General features: G+C 35.7%; 1 protein-coding gene across 2 annotated transcripts in view; it reads left to right on the top strand.

The window, feature by feature from the left end:
- Positions 1-20,935, top strand: part of HOMER1 (homer scaffold protein 1) — a 127,013-nt gene that overhangs the window by 61,378 nt on the left and 44,700 nt on the right. For both annotated transcript variants that reach the window (XM_045897235.3, XM_064596287.1), the window contains exon 5: positions 7,915-8,054. In XM_045897235.3, the coding sequence (XP_045753191.1) occupies positions 7,915-8,054 (140 nt within the window). The remainder of the gene's footprint in view (positions 1-7,914; positions 8,055-20,935) is intronic.

Here is a 20,935-nt window from a genome sequence, read left to right as displayed (position 1 = left end):
GTGTGGTCATGTCAGATAGTCTTTATGTTGTCTTGATCAAGATACCATCTCTAGGAATAAGTTGAATTATGTATTAGTTGTTACTTGGTTTCATATCCTTCTTTAATAGACATTAATTTAGAACTTTTTCTCTTGGATATCTTATGTTCTTGCATTTCCATGGGAATCTTTTAAACAGTCAATTTGACATAGAATCACGAGTAATGACTGGCTATAAATCTGAAGTTTCTTATATAGTGCACAGTAAAAAAAAAATACTGTATTTGAATTAACTTGTTAAGTGCTTTCCTCAGAATGCACATTGAAGAAAAGGGGTCTATATAATCAAATAAATATAATGCAATTTTTTCTTCATTGGAGTTTAGAAAAAAGTAAGTTTTAGCTGTCATTTGATTAAGACTTTTAAGTTGAATGAAGTATTTACTTGGTTAGTTGTTTGTAGTCAAACACAAGTTATGGATTTTTTTCCCCCATATATTGTAGCTCTCTTAATCTATATTTAGGCTAGCTTTTTCTCAAGATGTTTTAAAATTCACTTTATAGAAAAAGTAGCATATACGTGTGTGTGTATTCAAAGAAGGAACAAAGCCTCTTTAGCTTTGTTATAAATACCATAATTTTTTAATGTTCAAATTAAAGATAAATTGTATTTACTGAAACGAGGCACTGGTTTATTTTAACTGATTGTTAGTATCTCTGTGACTAGCTGTTTGATCTTATGCAAGTGAGTTGACTTGCCTGGGTAGTAGGTCTTAAATCTACAAGGTCAGAGTTTTGAACTATATGATCTCTTTGGACATTTCAAGTGTAATACGTCTCAAATGTTTTAGATCTTCTTTAACAAGGGTGTCACTTGTTATAAGTGGATTTTTTTGAAAGGCGGTCTGCATTAGCCAAGTGTTACTGCCTTGAACTATTTTAGTTACATATCTAACCCACAAATATACCATTAGAATTAGTGAATGCCTGTAAATTAATATGATACTTTCTTAGTATCACATAACAAATGTGATTTTACTGAACCAGATACCTCAAAACAACTTTTACAATCTCAGGAAATGTTCACTAGAATTCTCTGGATATTATTGTTTGCTGTCCAAAGTAAGGACAGTGGACTTAAGAGTCTCTAATCCTGTTACTTGTCTCAGTGGAGTATTTATGCATTTCTCTATTGGATTTACCTATGCGGTGTTGGCAGTGAGAATAGAGAGGAGGGACTAGACCTAACAGTAGTGAAATTGACTGAACTTGGAGGAAATACAGGAGTTGAAGGATTGGTGAGGGAGGCTGGTTAAAGCAAGAGCAAGATGATTTTGAAACTTCTTTTGTTGGTTTGTAGCATGAACTTCAGAAGAGGATTTCCACTTCAGATACTGAATTTATATCCTAATTAGGCATTAAGGGGATATGTCCTGTAGATAGAAATTATGAATTGGAGCTAAGTCTCAAGAGTCATCAACAAATGAGTAGTTTCAAGAAAGAAAATAGAATGTCAGGAGAGGGGAAGACAGGGTCAGAAATTGTCACTTAAATTTGAGGAAGATATAGGGAAAGACACTGAAAGTGGTAGGAAATGAAGCAGCAGAAAATGTTAGCACAGAAGTCAAAAGATGAGCATTTTAAGTTAGAGGCAGTGATTTGTCAGTGTCAGAGGGGGCTTCCAATAGGATGAGACTTAAGAGGACTTTAAACTGGGGCGCCTGGGTGGCTCAGTCCTTAAGGATGCCAGGATCCTGGGATCAGGCCCCGCATCAGGCTCCCTGCTCAGCGGGGAGTCTGCTTCTCCCTCCCCCACTCCCCCTGCTTGTGTTCCCTCTCTTGCTGTCTCTCTGTCAAATAAATAAATAGAATCTTAAAAAAAAAAAGGACTTTAAACCTAACAAACTGGAGTTCGCTGGTAATTACAGGTGGACTGTTGGTAAAGAAGAGCAATGTGAAGTAGTTTCTAGAATGAAAGGAAGTAGAGTTAGTGACTTTGGGCTATTCTTGAGGCAGAAATGTTTGGTAGTGAGAATAAGGTCACAAATACTATTTTCTTTTGTATGAGGAGAGTAAGAGTTTAACATGATAATCTCAGGGGGATGTGACGCTAAGAATTTTTTTTTTTTGTAGAATGTATGTGTGGGAGTGATTTGCATATGCTTTTAAATGTAAGGAATGAGTAAAGGAGAAAGAGAAGAATAGAAGGAAGGGAATCATTGATGGAGCATTGTGCTGAAGAAGGTAATATTGTGAGGGAGGAGGATGGAAACAAATGAGCCACTTCTTTATCTGAGACAGGAGGGAAGGATAAAAATATATTCAGGTACAGATGGGGGGAGGACTGAGTAAGTCCATGCCAGTTTCTCTTTTCTCTGGAAGGAAGAGTTATGTCATTCACTGAGAGGAAAGACAGCTGAAGAAAGAGAGAGCTTGAACACAGGTTTGGAACAGCTGTTAGGTAAAGTAAAAAAAAGAAGAGCCAAGTGAGAGTAGTAAGTAAAATTAAAGATTACTTGGCTCTTAGATGTCCATCGACAGATGAATGGATAAAGAAGGTGTGGTATATATATATATATATATATATATATATATATATATACACACACACACACACATACACAATGGAATATTATGCAGCCATCAAAAGGAATGAGATCTTGCCATTTGCAACAACGTGGATGGAACTGGAGGGTGTTATGCTGAGTGAAATAAGTCAATCAGAGGAAGACATGTATCATATGACCTCACTGATATGAGGAATTCTTAATCTCAGGAAACAAACTGAGGGTTGCTGGAGTGGTGGGGGGGTGGGAGGGATGGGTGGCTGGGTGATAGACATTGGAGACGGTATGTGATATGGTGAGCCCTGTGAATTGTGCAAGACTGTTGAATCACAGATCTGTACCTCGGAAACAAATAATACAATATATGTTAAAAAAAAAAAAAAAAAAGAAGATAGCAGGAGGGGAAGAATGAAGGGGGGGAAATCAGAGGTGGAGATGAACCATGAGAGACGATGGACTCTGAAAAACAAACTGAGGATTCCAGAGAGGAGGGGGGTGAGAGGATGGGTTAGCCTGGTGATGGGTATTAAAGAGGGCACGTTCTGCATGGAGCACTGGGTGTTATGCACAAACAATGAATCATGAAACACTACATCAAAAACTAATGATGTAATGTATGGTGATTAATAATAAAAAATTTTTAAAAAAAGATTACTTGTCTCTTTAAGAGCATAATTGAAGTTAGGGCTCAGAATTATTTTCATGATGCTAATCAGCCTATTTAGCAGTGTATTCTCTCATTGCACTTGGTAGTTTGGGCACATAAGAATATGGAATGATGGTTCAGTTGATAGGAATTGGAAATTGACAAGATAGTTGTTGTGGAAGGAAGCCCCCAAATGCTAATGAGAATATAATTAAGGTGATTGGCTTTCTGGTATAGACTGACCATGGAGAGGAATAAAGCCAGATTGCACCTGACAAAGTCGCATAATGGAAGAGGGCCAAAAGATACCAAGTTGAAAAGCAAGTGGGAAGGGTGTGGATTAGGTTGAGAGGATAGGAGGATGTACAACACCTCTTACCTGTTGGAATCAAAACTAGTAGTTGATGAGTTAATCAAAGTCAGTTAATGTGAAGAAGTCTTTAAAGAATCTTTAAGTTTGTAAATTAAAATTCGATAATACTGTGTTTTATGTATTCACCAATATTTTTTTTAAGCTGAAACCTCTTTGAATATGAATCTGTTGATTGGAATTCTGTGTTATCTTTCTTACATAAATCATACTCATGATTAATTGTCTACAATTTCCTGTTTCTCTTTTCCTTTAAGTAGAGCTAACCCTAGTCACTTGCAAAGAAATCTGAGTGTGATAGTAGATTTTCTTGTCATTTTTCTGTTACTTGTAGATTTTGTTTTCTAGCCATTTACTTTTTAGTCGTTTCAAAACATATGGTTTGGTTTTCATCAAAATAACCACTCTAGCTTTGCATTCAGACTTTATTAGTTTGCATAATATTTAATTCAGCTATATAATTATATAAATACAACTGGCATAAACATGGTTGGGACAGATGCAGCAGATTCTTGGTAAGCATTTAATGTAGCTGGTAGAAAAATATGCAGAATAGAGATTAACCCACTAGCACTGTGCCTCAGCCAGTTAATACACTTTACATAGGGAAGGAAGAGCATGAGTTAATCTAGAGTCAGGTTACAAAGAATTTCTGTGGATGTCAGAAAATGGGATTTCAGAAGTGGTGACCAGGTATGGGTAATGGCTTAGCCAGTAGTAGACATTTGCTCTCTGCCTCATTTTCCTTTATGTATCCTTTTGTTCTTCTGTGTCTCTTCCCTGGCATTTCTTTCTATATCCACAGCCATGGAAACTCAAAATCATAAGGTCCTTCCTGTCTGAGCCTCTGCCCAGAAAAGAGTGTTCTCATCTTCTTTTAAATAGAAAAGACTGAAATAGAATGTCTTCTTTGAATGTTTATTAAATGAAAAAGAGAAGAAGCTATGTTTTCCTTAAGTCAGAAGTGATGGAACTGTAACAGGAACTTTAATTTTAGTCTCTACTGGAATTCAGTGGAAGGTGTTGGTGGTATTTGGTCTAGTGGCGAAGAGCACTGCTACCACATCCTTCCCCCCACTCTCCTGCTGCAGCACAGACACCAGAGGGGAGCTGGGTGATCCCCCTGGGAAGGCCTGGGGAGAGGGCCCGGCTCATTTCTTTTCCACGGGATTCAGAGTATTTCCTTTTGTGGGGGTTTTTTGTTGTTGTTTTTTATTGGTTTGTTTTATTTTTGGCTTTCCTGCAATTCCATAAATGAGTAGAGAGAGAATTCTTTTTTTTTTTAAGATTTTATTTATTTATTTGGCAGAGAGACAGCGAGAGCGGGAACACAAGCAGGGGGAGTGGGAGAGGGAGAAGCAGGCTTCCCGCTGAGCAGGGAGCCCGATGCGAGGCTCGATCCCAGGACCCCGGGATCATGACTCCAGCCGAAGGCAGACGCTTAACAACTGAGCCACCCAGGCGCCCCGAGAGAGAATTCTTAAGAAGCAATTCCTGAGTCTTACATATGCTCTGTTTTTATTTATATTTTATGTTTCACACTTTTCATTTTTCTTACCAACTTTGGTAGACACATATACATACATACCCATGTATCAAAGAAGGTATTGTTTGATAATTTTTTTCCTTAAAATGGCTACTAGCCATATTAGCTTAAGAATGTCTTTCTAAAGACAAACTATCCTTTTTTTCTTTCAAAAATTTGTAGTCTAATATATCTCCAAGTTTTTAATTTTAATGTTTGAATTAAAGGTATAAAATGTTGACTTTATATAAGGTATGTTTTTTTAATAGGAATAACTGAAGTTGAATGTTTAAGAAATTACACAAAACGTAGTTTGAAAAAGAACTCAGTGTTTGGAATACATTAAATAAAACAACTTTCACTGTGTTGCTTTTAACATATGTGAAGTTCCCAGAAGGTTTCAGAGAATACTTTTGACTACCTGGGGGGTAGTTAGAAGTCAAAGGAGTTTCATTTTCCTTTTATGCTCTTATGTACTGTTGCAACTCTCTTATGAGCAAATACTAATTTTCTTAATTTTTAACCTGCTTTAAAAAAAAAAACGTGCTCTGGGCTTTTTGTTTTCATTTTAGATATAATGTGTAGGGTAACGAAACATGCCTTTCATTAAATGTAGCTAATATGCAGGTTTTCTGATGGAAAGCTTGTCGATTTGCAGTATTGGAATTGTTGTTACTTCTATACCTTTCTTCTTCTTCTCCTTCCTTTTGTCCTTCCTAGCCTGCCTCTGAAATGGTCTTTCTACTTCAGTAACGTCAACATTCTTAGCCTTCCCAAGACCCATGTACCAAAACCCTCATTGACTCCCAGAAGGCAGGGAGAACCAGAACCTCTCTCTCTCCTAATCCTAATCTACTTTTGTCCCTCACACTCTTATCAATCAATTCTAGCAAATCTCCAAGTGAATCCTTAGTTGCCAACACTGGTTGTGCCCTCTTAGGTTAGCAAGGTCATTTGTGGGGCGCCTGGGTGGCTCAGTCGGTTAAGCATCTGCCTTTGGCTCAGGTCATGATCCCAGGGTCCTGGGATCGAGCCCCGTGTTGGGCTCCCTGCTCAGAGGGGAGCCTGCTTCTCCCTCTTCCTCTGCCTTCCATTTCCCCTGGTTATGCTCTCTCTCTCTAATAAAATCATTAAAAAAACCCCAAACAAACAAGGTAATTTGTTCCTGTTCTCATTTCCCCTGAATCAACTTACTGTTCAACTGATTGGACAGTCCACCTTGATTATTTTAGTTTGGGTTGGCCTTCCTTGAAGAGAAATAGCTCTGATTTATTTCTGCGTGCTGCTTCAACTTACTCTGGCTAATTGATATGATCCGTAATTGACCTAGAAGTAGTCACTTGGGACGTCGTTCCCATTTTATGTTGTCACATTATACAGTAAACCTTATTCATGCATTGACTCTCAAGTTACTTGAGGCAAAGAGGATTTAAGAGAGATTTTAAAAGAAAAAAATTAAAGGTCAAAATAGAGGTTCCATTAATAATTGAACAATAGTTAAGTGATAAGGTGGAATCAAGAAAGTAGCTTTTTTGACCTTTAATAGCTTGTATAATTTATAGCATTATAGTATTAGTTAAAATATTTAAATGTGAAATAAAATACATACAATTTAAAACCAGAAGCCCCTGAAAGAAATTCACCACATTAATATTTTCTATATTTCTTCCTAGCATTTCTCCTTGTGCCTTATTTTTATGTAAAGTATATAAATTATCATAATCTAAGCTATCTCCTTATATGCTCATATTTTTCTAATTATAAGCATTTTCCTGTGTTACACATATTTTTCTTGTTGGTTTTTTGTTTGTTTTTTTTTTTAAAGTAAGCTCTATCCCCCGTGTGGGGCTCAAACTCACAACCTTGAGATCAAGAGTCACATGCTCCACCAGCTGAGCCAGCCAGGCACTCCTCTTATTTTTATTTGAAGAAATCCTGTATTCTTTCAGGTTGGCAGATTATGACCATACCCACCCACTCTCCTATTGGACACTGATGTTTTCCTTTTCTTCCTTACCATAGGCTAATATTTCAGTTGTGAAGTTTTAGTGCCCAGAGATCACAAGGCGTCCACAAATCTTCACTTAAATGATCTGGTGCGAGGGCCTCCCCTGGTTAACAGGTTTATCCAATGACCCCCCAGTTCTGATCTCTACTAATACCAAATTTAGATAATCTTATGATGCCAGTCACAATAATAAGTGTCAGCTTGAGCTTCATTTTAAATTCCATTTCTTTTCTAGAGGAACAAATTAAATTCACCTTGATAGACAAAACTTAATTAAAAGTAGAAATAAGACAGGAAATTTTGTGAAGAAAAATAATTCCATTATTCAGGCAAGCTGAAATACACTCCCTCTGTGTATGTTACAGAGGGATTTCTGGCTGCTTTTGTAGATAACTCTGGCATTGAAAAGTAGGGTGGGTAAAAAAAATTAAAACTTGTTGAAGATTTCATTCTTCCCTTTGCCTTCTTACCTTCCCAAGTAAAATCACATTTTCTTGCATTTTTGTGCTTCTTTTTCTTAAGTAATTCTTTGAATATCTTTTATTCTAACCAATTAGTTGCTTATATAAACCCCAAAGTTCTTGAGTTCTTTGAAACTGCATTTCTGAATTGTATTGTTGTGGATAGTTTTCTTAGGAGTTGCTTTGCTTTAAAAAATTATTTCTCCTTTAAATTTTATTTTTTACCTCTTTGACTCAAATTTCAATGGAAATATAGTTTATAAGTAAGCATACATTGGAGTCACTTTTAACTTTAAGATTATCTTGTATATTTTACCAAAAGTGTAACACTTTTATCCCCTACCCCCTTTTTTTAAAGGAATCGGCAGGCGGGGATCTTCAGTCTCCTTTAACACCAGAAAGTATCAATGGAACAGATGATGAAAGAACGCCTGATGTGACACAGAACTCAGAGCCAAGGGCTGAACCAACTCAGAATGCATTGCCCTTTTCACATAGGTACAGATTCAATTCACCCATCATGATTAAGTAAAATGTGTAGATATGGAAACTTACTTGGTTTCAGATAAGTCTTGCAAAGTTACAACCCTGAGTGAAAATTCCAGTCTTTTTTTTTTTTCTGTTTCTGTTAACCTCAGAAAGGTTTTTAAATAATTTATAGTTGATAGATGCCTAGATGGGCTAGAATGTACATTTCCTTCATGTAGAAAAAGGGCTACTGAGTTAATTGCAGTACAAATCATTTTTCAGTGAAACAGTGTATTATTGTAAATCTCTTCTACTTATTTTTTTAACACAGCCCTCAAAAGTCCCCTTTGTTAACCTGGGTTTCCACTTTCGCCTTTGTTCTTGAGGGTTATAAATTTTTTTAATCAGCTTCCTACTCTGAAATCAAGCCTTACCATACTCTTAGAGGTGATCTCACCATTGGATTTCACAGAAGGAAGCAAGTTATTGTTGTAACTTATACTCATGTTAATGTCAGATTTAGTTTTTCATACCAACTAACAGGAGATAAATCTTCTAGTAATTCTGAACTGTAAAATAATTTGATACTTCAAAAGATACAATTTATCTTAAATATGTTCTAAACCAGTTACAGTAATTATTTGCCTTATCGATGGTATTTTTCGAAAGTAGGGAGGTCTGCGGAACTGCAGCATTGCAAATATAAACAAGTACCTATCAGTTATTGTCTTAAAGTTAATTTTTATCCTTTTTTGGAAACTTTTGACTAGGTAGTTTTAACTAAAATGGAGAAAATAGTTTTCCTATTTTGTACATCTCTTTTGAGAACTAATTTTTAAAACATCAAATTCTTTAGCATATTCAGAACAATTGTGAAGGAGATATTCCAGACTCTTTTTTCATGAGCATTCTAATTTTGATTGAATTTGTTGAATATTAGGGGCAGCATAGATTATACATATTAGAGAATAACATTGAGAGACCTCATGATCAGGCTGAGGAAGAAGAAATTCGTTACGGGTTTTTTAAGGAATGTGTTAGGAAAACTTTTTTACTGAAAGACTATTATAATTTTGTTCCTAAAAATGCTAATAATTTTGCATACAACGGTAGACATATCTTAGAATTATCATGGAGATCATGCTTTAACTATTGCAGTGTAAGCATATTCTCTTTTCTGTTGCTACCAAAATAACTGAACACATAAAAAATGTATTAGTTCCTCTGAAGACAATGTTCACATTGATAAGTAAAACATAGAAGTTTTTTGAATATGCGATTACAATTGAAGATTTGTAGTTTTTAAAAAATATGTTGAGGGAAGGAGAAATTTTATTCCTATTAAATTTAACATACCCATTTAAAAGATGTAAATGCACTGAACATAATTATATATCTGATTTCTTTGGCTAACACTTAAACGAGCCATGTGCATTGAATACTATAGCATTTCAAAAGAAGAACTTTTGTGTTTAACATTTGTAAAACTATTTCTAATTTACTTTATGCACCTAAAATTCTCCGAGTGTTTGTTGTTTTGATAATCCTTAGTATTTGGAGTTACTAAATGGGACTAGTCATCTTCTATTGATGTTCTCTTTTCCTGGGATTCTAATAGGAGTTACTTACTTTGACTTGAAGGTACAGCTTCTTTGACTACTAGAATCTATAGATTAGTCATGGAGATATTTGAGTTCTGAAAAAATTTAACAGGTCATTTTAAACTTTTAATTATGTTAAAGGTGTTGCACAATCTTAATAGTTTTCTTGTTATACTGTTTTAAAAATACTTCAGCTTACAAGATTTCAGAAGACTTATTTTCTGAACTAGTTTTGATTTCCGTCTGAGATAGAAGATTCAGTGTTTTATAACCAGTGTTAGAATCCCAAAATAACAGAAGAGACCTCAAAGATGGTATAAGCCAGGACTGTGGTAGTTTGAAATCAATTTAGGTTATCTGTGGCATTCTGAAAAATTAAACATAAAATAGGAAACATCAGAGTAAAATTCACATTAGGAGTAGAAACTTTATTTCATTCAGTAATACATAGATTTGTGTGTGTGCTGGATTATAGTGTAAAAACGTCAAAATTTGAAAGCATGTGCCTTCGACACCTGGGGAGACTAAATCCCAGAGCTTAGGTGAGTTGTCCTGGCTCACATAGTTGATTAGTAAAAACTTGAGTAGGGCTGCAGCTCACATTTTGACCCCAGTAGATACTGCCAGTTAGTTAACAGTGCATTTTAGCCAAATTCCCATCACAAGTACATGGTAGTGTCAGGAAGTTAATAACTTCCTATCCTAGGAGAACTCCGTAGAAATAAGCTCAGTGTTTCATAAATTAGAAACAGCAAGAATATTAAAATAATTTTTATTTAAATTTGAAACTTGTAAATGTTTAAACTTGACACGCTGTTCTTTTTTTTAATGGCAAAGGAAGACAAAATCTGTGTATTTTAAGGCTATTTAGACTATTTTGCCTTCTTCCTTAGTATTTATTTCAACAGAAAAGAATGAACAAAAAAATATATTTTGCCAACATTTCTCTGTTCTGGTTGAGCAAAATCACTAGAATATCTATGTGTTGTGGTTGCGTGAAGGAAGGATATGGAGAACAGTGACCTAGTCAGTCAAGTTCATTAAGAGTTGATGGTAGTAATAGCACTTAGGAAGCCAATCTGTGCTCTTAGAATTCAAACCATGTGCCTAAATCTCATGAACTCATTAATTAACATACCAAAAGAAGGCCTTGATTTTCATTTGGTCCTGAAAATTTTAGAAGTTGCATTATAGTTGGTTCTTTACTCTGTTTCACATACTCTTTAAAAAGTACTAGCTTTAAAGACAAAAGCAAGATTTTTTTTGTTACTCTTTAAACTTAAACAGATTTTCAAATATATATGAGAGAATACTATGATAAACTCCCAGGAATGCATTACCCAGCTTCAAGAGTTATGAAAAATGGCCGGTCTTATTTCTACCCCTGCCCACTCTTCCACTTTTGTATTATTTTGAAAGCAAATCCCAGACATATAATCTCATCCACAAATACTTTTTAAAATTACTTTTGAGCTTTTTAAAAACTTATTTACTAAGGTAGTACAGCTTTTTATATTCTATCTCAGTGGCATTATAGGGTTACCTTGAATTATTTACTCTTTTCTTTGATTTTTAATTACACTGCTGAACTAAATTTTAGAATGTATGGGCTATTCAGTACTCCTTAGTCAAGTGCTGTTTTTATGTCCTTGCCATAAGCTATGCAAAAACACTCTCATTGAATTAGTTTCAATAAATTAATGTTTTTAGTGTATTTATTTAAATGCTCTTAAAAAAATTTTAGAGGTATGTAAAAGAGGGAATTATTGAAGATAAAAATGTTTACTAATTTCTTTGGAGAAATGACATTACATTTTATCTAAATTGCTATATTTTCTTAAAAAATTATTTTTTAACCTAAATGATAAAAATCATTTTGGGACTGAGCAGGTATACACTGACCCACTGAAGTGTTCAGGGCATCCTTTGAGACCTTAGTCTTAGATTAGCTATGTACTAAATAAAGTAGCTATATACTAATAGACCAGCATATACAAATGGGGGAAGGTTTTGTTTTCTTATTCCAGGGACTTACTGTTTGCGTCATAATATCAGTTGTATGGAATTCTGGAAATTACTTGTTCTTAATAATAAGAAAGTCTAGGATTTTTTTTTTTTTTTAAGATTTAAAACTATCTAAAATTCTCTTGGAAATAGTTAATTTTATAGTTTCCCAGTGCTGTTAGAATGTAACACTGAAAACTAAAACTTTTTATTTTGTTCATCGTAAATGTATGCTCCCCCACATATACAATAATATATTGATAAATAACTGCTGTTACCATATTTCGGAGAGTCCAGAACTGGTATATATACGTTAGTAATTTGTGAAGCTCTTTTTGTACTGATAAATTTTAATAACAGTTTGATTATATTCATGAAAAATAGGCTCTTTTAAGCCTGATTATATTTAAATTCTTTTAAGGTTTAGATAGTATATTCTTATGGTGCTGCTAGTATTTTGGGGCTACTGCATGTATCTTCTGTTAGAGATTTTTCTGCCACTTTGTGTGTTTCCAACAGGTATTCATTAAAGGACGTATGCACAAATGTTACTCGTTAGTATATTGATTTTGCTTTAAACCAGTGTAGCCACAGTTTTACTCAAATTTATGAAATCTGGTGGGTTCATTTCATTTCTATTTAATAGAGTAGTTTCTTCATATCAGAGTTTCGGAAGGTTACTGCTTTAGAACGGATTAGGGATTTTTGTACAATTTCAAAAACTAAACTTCATTAGAAAATTTATACACTGTTTTAGTTACATGCTAAAATTTTTTAAATAGTGCTTTATTTTGAATTAAACACCGTTTGTACTTACTTGAAAGATGATACAAACAAGAAAAAAGTGAATGACTGTTAAGAGCTCTGGGGTACTATACACTCCCCAGCTATGCCATCTGTCTCCCATTTTTATGAATAATAGGCAAAACTTACAAGATCTTAGTTAGGAACTAAAGTAGAAATAATCTCTGTGGCTAACTTTTGTTTGGATAAAATATTATCTGTAAAACTGGAACTTGGTTTCACAAGAAGTGTTTTATATAATACCATTGCAGGTGAAAAATTGAAGTTGTAGAATTCTCCTTATTGTTACAATTACAAACGACTTAAATATTATTATTCTTCCACCATTGAACCTCAAAAATTAGATTAGGATTTTTAAAAATTAATTTGAAGGCTAAGACAGATTATGAGAGATTGTAGTAGAACAATTTAGAGATGTCAGAATTTCTTTTACCATAATTGTGAACAGATAACATTTTATAGGAAGTGCTGTAGTAATTTCATAATATATACAGTTTACATTCTCTGGGAGGTGAGAAGCAATTTATGTATTTTTAAATAAGATGCAGGGCGCCTGGGTGGCTCAGTTGGTTGGGCAACTGCCTTTGGCTCAGGTCATGATCCCGGGTTCCTGGGATTGAGTCCCACATCGATCCCTCTGCTCCCCCTGCTCTGCGGGGAGCCTGCTTCTCCCTCTCCCTCTGCCTGCCACTCCCCCCTGCTTGTGCTCTCTCTCTCTCTCTGTCAAATAAATAAATAATAAATAAATAAATAAGATGCAATAAAAAAAATAGAATATAGTGACCAGGAGTATTTACTTTATTAGCTTTCTAAATAAGTATACTTAAATTTCCTATCCTGCATTTTTTAAGAATTAATCTTTATTCCCTTCTAATGTCTTATAAAATATTTTGAAGAAAATGTTTAAATTTGCTGAAGCATTTTTTTCAGGTGTTACCACCTAAAATAGGTTATTTGCTAGAAGAAAAATACTATTCATATGAGATAAAGACATTACTAACTCCCCTCCGTTAGGGATTAGTCCTTTCCCCTTCTCCCTCTCTGCCTTACCAGTGTAATTAATGAGTAAGAATGTTCACCAGCCCATCCCCAGTGATTGTCAGCTTCTCTTTTCAAAATGACTAGCTGGAGTTAGACATATGGTCATTCATAATGGAACAGATTGATCCTAGATTAATTATGATCTCTTCCCTGTAGAGGGCTTTTAAAATTGCTTTTATCGTTTCATGTCTGTTTTTAAAAGACCATAGTGGGGATTCTATTGGAAGGGGGTGTGTGTGATATATAGATAGTTCTTTTCTAGGACTTAGAGGAAAATGTTCTTCCTTTGAGTTTGGATTCCCATCTTTCCTCTTATTAGAGAAGTAAGGGCCAAGATCAAGATATGAACATAGGCAGAGGTCAAACAAGCCACGTAAATGTGTGACATTTGTGGTATGTATGGCAGTAAGGAATGGTGAGGTCTGTGGTAAAGCGAAGTGTGCAAGGTTCATCTGAAGTTACTAAGGTTTTTTTTAAATAAGGCCATGCAGAGGGATGAGGCCTAGATGACCCATCTTGTTTCTAGTCTAGACTTTCAAAAGGAAACTGATTTATATATGGTTTAGTCCAAGGTAAGGATTTTAAACATATTCTAGCTAGTAATATTCGTTGTTGTAATGACCTTATAAACTCTTGGTGGAGGATATATATGCAGATGAATCCTGGATATTATTTCCTCTTTGGTGACATATTACTCTGACAGGTGTTTTCTCTTAAACACAAAAATCACACAATTTCTGTGGCACGGTATATATAGACCATTCCATGGTCATCAGATGAGGCCTTCCCAGCTTTATCACCTTGTGCTTCTGTAGCAGTTGCTCCAAATTGCTTGTAGTTCTCTAAATATAACTGACCACGCAACCATGCTTTCTCATCTGCAAGTCTTTGCTTCCTTGTTTTTGGAATATTCTCCCTTCTCTTTGCAATGGCTGTGTACCTACACTCTGTATTTCTTCCCATCCACCTCTGCCTGTAACTGGACCACCAACTGGTCAACCCCTATATATCCTTTAACCTCTAGCACCACTGCCTCTGTAAACTTACTCTCATGCCCTCACATGTCCTCCTCTGTTAAATCCCTGTTACCTCCTGATTTACATATGGAGGTTAAAATTAACTTCTCAGTGTCGCCCGGGTCAAGGATTGTGTTTTATTCATTTGTATTCCTGGTGCTTGGCATGGTAGACAGTCAATAAACCAATGAATGAAACAATTTCCCTCACAGAAATCGAGTACATGCGTTGAATACCCTTGGTACAGTGCTTCAGTCATCTAAAGTTATGCCTATAAGTTCATAAGACCTTGAAGCTAAAATATAAAACTAGTTATATTCTTTGAAATTCAGTTACTCTTAGCAAATTTAAGTCTTGGGTTTAACTGACTTAGTCTAATTTTCTTCAAAATTTCCTAGTTTGTGTAAAGAAATTTTGAAGATAATGTGTTAATAGACAGTGTTCTTAAGTAGTTGCATAATGTGAGAGATGCTAAAATGTGCATTTTCATTGTAATAGAATAATTTTTTGTCCTTTTGATGATTTCCTTTTTATTTAAAAAGCAGTGCAGAATGATTCAATGATGTATTTTCTGTAGAGTTAGACAATATTTATATATTCTTTGTTTTTAAAACCAATTATAACCAAAATGTGTTTTTAAAAATTTCATCTCTTAAAAGGTCAACACAAGTACTTATTATTTGACTCAAAGAAGTAAAATTAAAGACTATTGATTTTTTTAAATTGAGAATTGTACTATGTACATTCAGCAGAAGTAAAGATTGGGGGCAACTCTGGCTTCATGAGATAACACATTTCACGTGGAAATAAGCTCACAATTAATACACTGAAATGTGTTGAAAGTAGTCATGCTTCAGGGACTACTCCTTCTTTGTAGGGATAAAAAATGTAGATGTGACTAACCAATTGAAATAAATGTACATTTTATTTTTATTTTCCATCAGTTTGCCATTTTCCACTGAGTTTAGCTTGGTCATATATCCAGTGTAGAAAAGATAGTTCATTTTTATGACTCTGGCCTAAATTGAAGTTTACACATTGATAGTAGAACTTTGGAGATAGAAGAAACTTTCTCTGTATTACATAGTCCATCCACTTCATTTTACAGAAGTATAAGCAAGTCCAGGGAAGATGTGAGGTATTCAGCATCAGTATTTGTTAATGGCAGGATTAGAACAGAGAGATCTCCAAAGGCATTGTTCATTACGGTCCTTCCTGGTTGAGGCAGTGCTCCTTCTAAACTCCAAGAGAGTGTTTTCTGTATCATATTTCAAGATACTTTTCATCCAGATTTTTGTTATTGTTCAACATACTTACCACTACTAACTAAACTCCCCTACTGGATTCTTAGCTTATGGAGTAAGTTTTATTAACTTGGATTTCTTGGTATCCCATATAGTTTCAAGCCATTAGGTATGTAATAGATAATGAATAAATTTGTTGAGCAAATAAATGAATATGTTTTTGCCATTACTGAGATGACAGAGGTAAATAAGTTGGTACATTTTGATCATTAGCAACAAAAATACGTATTAGACAGGGTCAACAAAGATATCAATATGAAGAATAATTAGTTTACCTTTTTAATTCCAACAGGATCCACTTAGCTGTTAATATTCCCATTAATAATTTTAGTAACTGCTTTATTGAAATGTAATTCACATACTAAATAATTCACCTATTTATTTATTTATTTATTTTTAAAAAGATTTTATTTATTTATTTGAGAGAGAGAATGAGATAGAGAGCATGAGAGGGGGGAGGGTCAGAGAGAGAGGCAGACTCCCTGCCAAGCAGGGAGCCCGATGTGGGACTCGATCCCAGGACTCCAGGATCATGACCTGAGCCGAAGGCTTTCGCTTAACCAACTGAGCCACCCAGGCGCCCAATAATTCACCTATTTAAAGTGTACAGTTCAGGGGCACCTGGGTGGCTCAGTCGTTAAGCATCTGCCTTCCGCTCAGGTCATGATCCCAGGGTCCTGGGATCGGCCGCATTGGGCTCCCTGCTCCACGGGAAGCCTGCTTCTCCCTCTCCCACTCCCCCTGCTTGTGTTTCCTCTCTCGCTGTGTCTCTCTCTGTCAAATAAATAAATAAAATCTTTAAAAAAAAATAAAGTGTACAGTTCAGGGGGGGGGTTGGTATATTTATAGAGTTGTGCACCCAACACCACAATCGGTTTTAAAACATTTTCCTGGGCACCTGGGTGGCTCAGTCGTTAAGCGTCTGCCTTCGGCTCAGGTCATGATCCCAGGGTCCTGGGATCGAGCCTCGCATCGGGCTCCCTGCTCCATGGGAGGCCCGCTTCTCCCTCTCCCACTCCCCCTGCTTGTGTTCCCTCTCTCACTGTGTCTCTGTCTGTCAAATAAATAAATAAAATCTTTAAAAAAAACAAACAAAAAAAACCATTTTCCTCACCTCCCCCCAAATCCTGAATCTATTAGCAGTTACTTTCTTTTTCCCTTTCACATACTCCCCTTTTCCCCAATCTGAGGCAACACTAATCTTTCCGTCTCTGTAGATTTGCCTGTTCTGGACATTGTTTATAAATGGAATCATACAATATGTGGTCTTTTATGACTAAATTCTTTCACTTGGCATGAGTTTTCAAGGTTCATCCACATTGTAGAATGTATCAGTACTTCATTTCCTTTTATTGCTGGATGATATTCCATTGTGTCGATATACTGCATTTTATTAATCCACTCATTGGTTGATAGACATTTGTGTTGTTTCCACTTTTTGAAAGTTCCACCATTGTTATAAATAATGCTGCTATGAATATTCATGTATAGGTTTTTGTGTGATACATGTTTTCAGTTCTCCATGTCTATCCTAGGAGTAGAATTGCTGGACCATACGGTAATTTGATGTTTAACCTTTAGAGGAGCTGCCAAACTGTTTGCAAAAGCAGCTGCACCATTTTACATTTCCACCAGCAGTATATAAGGGTTCCAGTTTCTTCACATCATCAGAACTTGTTATTATCTGTCTTTTTTATTACACCCATCTTAGTAGGTGTTAAGGGCTTGTGGTTTCAATTTGTACATATTTCCCTGATGGCTAATATTGTTGAGCATCTTTTCATGTGCTGGTTGGCCACTTGTATGTGTTCTTTGGATGGCTAAAACTTTTGTATTGGGAAAAAAAAAAAAAGTTTGGATGGCTACTCAGATCCTTTATCCATTTTTAATTGGGTTGTTTATCTCTCTCTCTTTTTTTTTAAAGATTTTATTTATTTGACAGAGAGTGAGAGAGGGAACATAAGCAGGGGGGTAGTGGGAGAGGAGAAGCAGGCTTTCTGCGGAGCAGGGAGCCCGATGCAAGGCTCGATCCCAGGACTCTGGGACCACGACCTGAGCCGAAGGCAGACGCTTAACGACTGAGCCACCCAGGTGCCCTGTTTATCTCTTTTTGTTGGGTTGGAATTCTTTATGTATTCTGGATATATAAACTCCTTACCAGATAAGGATTTGCAGGCAATTCTGTAGGTTGTCTTTTCACCTTTCAGTAGTGTCCTTTGCAATACAAAAGTTTTAAATTTTAATTAAGCCTAATTTATCTATTTTTCCCCTTTGTTTCTTATAGTTTTGGTGTCCTGTCTAAGAAACCATTGCCTAATTCAAGGTCGCAAAGATTTACATGTGTGTTTCTACTGTGTCTAAATTCTTACATTTAGGTCTCATCCATTTTGAGTTAATTTTTATATACATTGTGAGAAGGAGGCCCCATTTCATTCTTTTGCCTGTGGATATCCGGTTGTCCCAGCACCATTTGTTGGACAGACCATTATTTTCTTACTGAATTATCTTGACATCCCTGTCAAAAATCAGTTGACTGTACATGCGAGGGTTGATCTCTTATCCTATGCCGCTACCACACTGTCTTCATGATTGTAGCTTTGTAGTATGTTTTGAAATTGGAAATTTAAGTCCTCCAACTTTATTCTTCCTTTTCAAGATTGTTTCAGCTATGCTGAGTCCCTCGAATTTCTACATAAAGTTTAGGATCAGCCTGTGAATTTCTGCAAAAAAGCCCGTTGAAATTCTGATAGGGATTGCATTGACTCTCTGGAACAATTTTGGTGGCCATCTTATCAATGATAAGTCTATCAATCAGTGAACATGGGATATTTTCCCGTTTATTGAGCTCTTCAATTTCTTTAAGTGGCGTTATTTATTTTTCAGAGTGTAAGTTTTGTCCTTTTGTTAAATGTGTTCCTAAGTATTTTATTTTTGATGTTGTTATTGGAATTTTTTTTTTAAGATTTTATTTATTTGAGAGAAAGAGTGCAAGAGAGAGCATGAGTGGGGGAAGGGAGAGGGAGAAACAGACTCCCCTGCTGAATGGGGAGCCTGATGTGGGGCTTGATCCCAGGATCTTTGGATCATGACCTGAGCTGAAGGCAGACATTTAACCAACTGAGCCACCCAGGTGTCCCAGGTTTCATAATTTCAGAAAGAAAAACTAAGGCCTAGTGATGTACTTTAAAAAAATAGTGACAGTTTTATAAAAGAATTCTTCCTCTCAGTCAGTTCTTTTATCCTTTAAAATAGACAATTCCCTTTTAAGAAGTAAACATAAGGAAAGCATATTGCTGTATTTGTCAAAGCACAGATTTCTAAAGCTACCAAATGAGGGGAGGAAATCACTAACCAATTAGAATATCAATGGGAAAAAAATTTAAAAACTGGGAATATAAAGAGCATCTATGAAAACCCCCCCAGCTAATGTCATACTTAATGGTGAAAGGCTTAAAGCTTTCCCACTAAGATAAAGAACAAGAGAAGAATATCCACTCTTGTCCCTTTTATTCAGCATTGTACTGGAGGTTCTATCGTCATTCGGTCATCCATTTCCATAATAATGGCTAGAAAGTCTTAGTTTCCATAGCAAGGAAGGGAAATATACTTTATCTTAGTGGTCTTGACACCCACAGGACCTCCTAGGTGCCAAGCCCTGAACTAATATTAGACATGGTTTATCACATTTTGGTTTTTTTGGAGAGATGAATATCTTGGGCAGAAATACTAAAGAAGAAAAATTACATACCTAAACAGACTACCTTCCCTTTTCCCCACTTCTCACTTAAAAAAAAAAATTCTGCTTTGAACATTTTTTCTTTTTATGGAAAAGCTGCCTTACTTCCTTAAGTCCTGATACCTGCTGCATAGTTTTTTTTTGTAAAGTCAGAGAAGATCAGTTCTCCCAAGTTGGATTTTTTCTTCTTCTGCGGAAGAGAGCTAGTTTTCCTCAGCTCTCCGGGCCATATTTAAGTTTTGGAACTTAGCAGAGTCACCATTTCCTATGGAAGAAGAGGATCTGCAATTTGTCCTAATAGAAAAGATGCAAATAATCCCTGACAGAGAGTAACTAACCTGGAAGAAACATGACACTTCTAAAATACCCAATCTTCACAGTTTACTTTTGAAGAGTCCAAAGAAGTAGACCCTTTAAAGAAGATACTTCACTGTTAGAATTCCTTTTTATTCCTAGATAGCGTTTAAAGGTATCTCCATGTAGCAGAAGGAAGAAATGTTTTGTTCCTTTGGCAGAGGCTAATACAGGCACACCTTGTTTTATTGTGCTTCCCTTTTTGCACTTACTAGCTGATGTGTTTCTTACAAATTGAAGGTCTGTGGCAGGCCCTAATTGAACAAGTCTACTGGCACCATTTTTCCAAGAGCATTTGCTCACTTCGTGTCTCTTTGTCATATTTTGGTAATTCTCACAATATTTCAAACTTTTCATCATCATTATTATATTTGAATTGCTGCAATCTCATCAACTTTTAACGGATGAGGAGTTGCTTCTTATGGACGAGGAGTTGCTTCTTATGGACGAGCAAAGAAAGTGGTTTATTGAGATGGAATCTACTCATGGAGGAGATGCTGTGAAGATTATTAACGTGACAAAAAAGGATTTAGAGTATCCCATAAACTTAGGTGATAAAGCAGTGGCAGGGTTTGAGAGGGACTGACTCCCAATTTTGAAAGAAGTTCTGTGAGTAAAATGCTATCAAATAGCATCACATGCAACAGAGAATTTGTTGGTGGAAGGAAGAGTCAGTCGCTGCAGCACATTTCATTGTCGTCTCATTTTAAGAAATTGCCACCGTCACCCCAACCTTCGGTAACACCACCCTGATCAGTCAGCAGCCATCAACATCGAGGCAAGACCCTCTACCAGCAAAAAAGATTATAAAAGCTGCAAGCTCAGATGATGGCTAGCATTTTTTAGCAATATATTTTTTAATTGAGGTATGTGCATTTTTTTAAGACATAATGCTATTGCACACTTGACACACTACAGTGTAGTGTGAACATAACTTTTATATGCCCTGGGACACCAAAAAACTCATTTGCCTCACTTGATTGTGATACTCGCTTTTTTGTGGTGGTCTGGAACTGAACCCTCCGGATCTCCAAGGTATGCCTGTCCACTT

Source organism: Mirounga angustirostris, unplaced genomic scaffold (genome assembly GCF_029215605.1).
Source record: "Mirounga angustirostris isolate CCGP_5_RB_7025 unplaced genomic scaffold, mMirAng1.0.hap1 SCAF_7, whole genome shotgun sequence".
NCBI classification, from domain to species: Eukaryota; Metazoa; Chordata; class Mammalia; order Carnivora; family Phocidae; genus Mirounga; species Mirounga angustirostris.
This window is presented reverse-complemented; position numbering and strand designations above follow the sequence as displayed.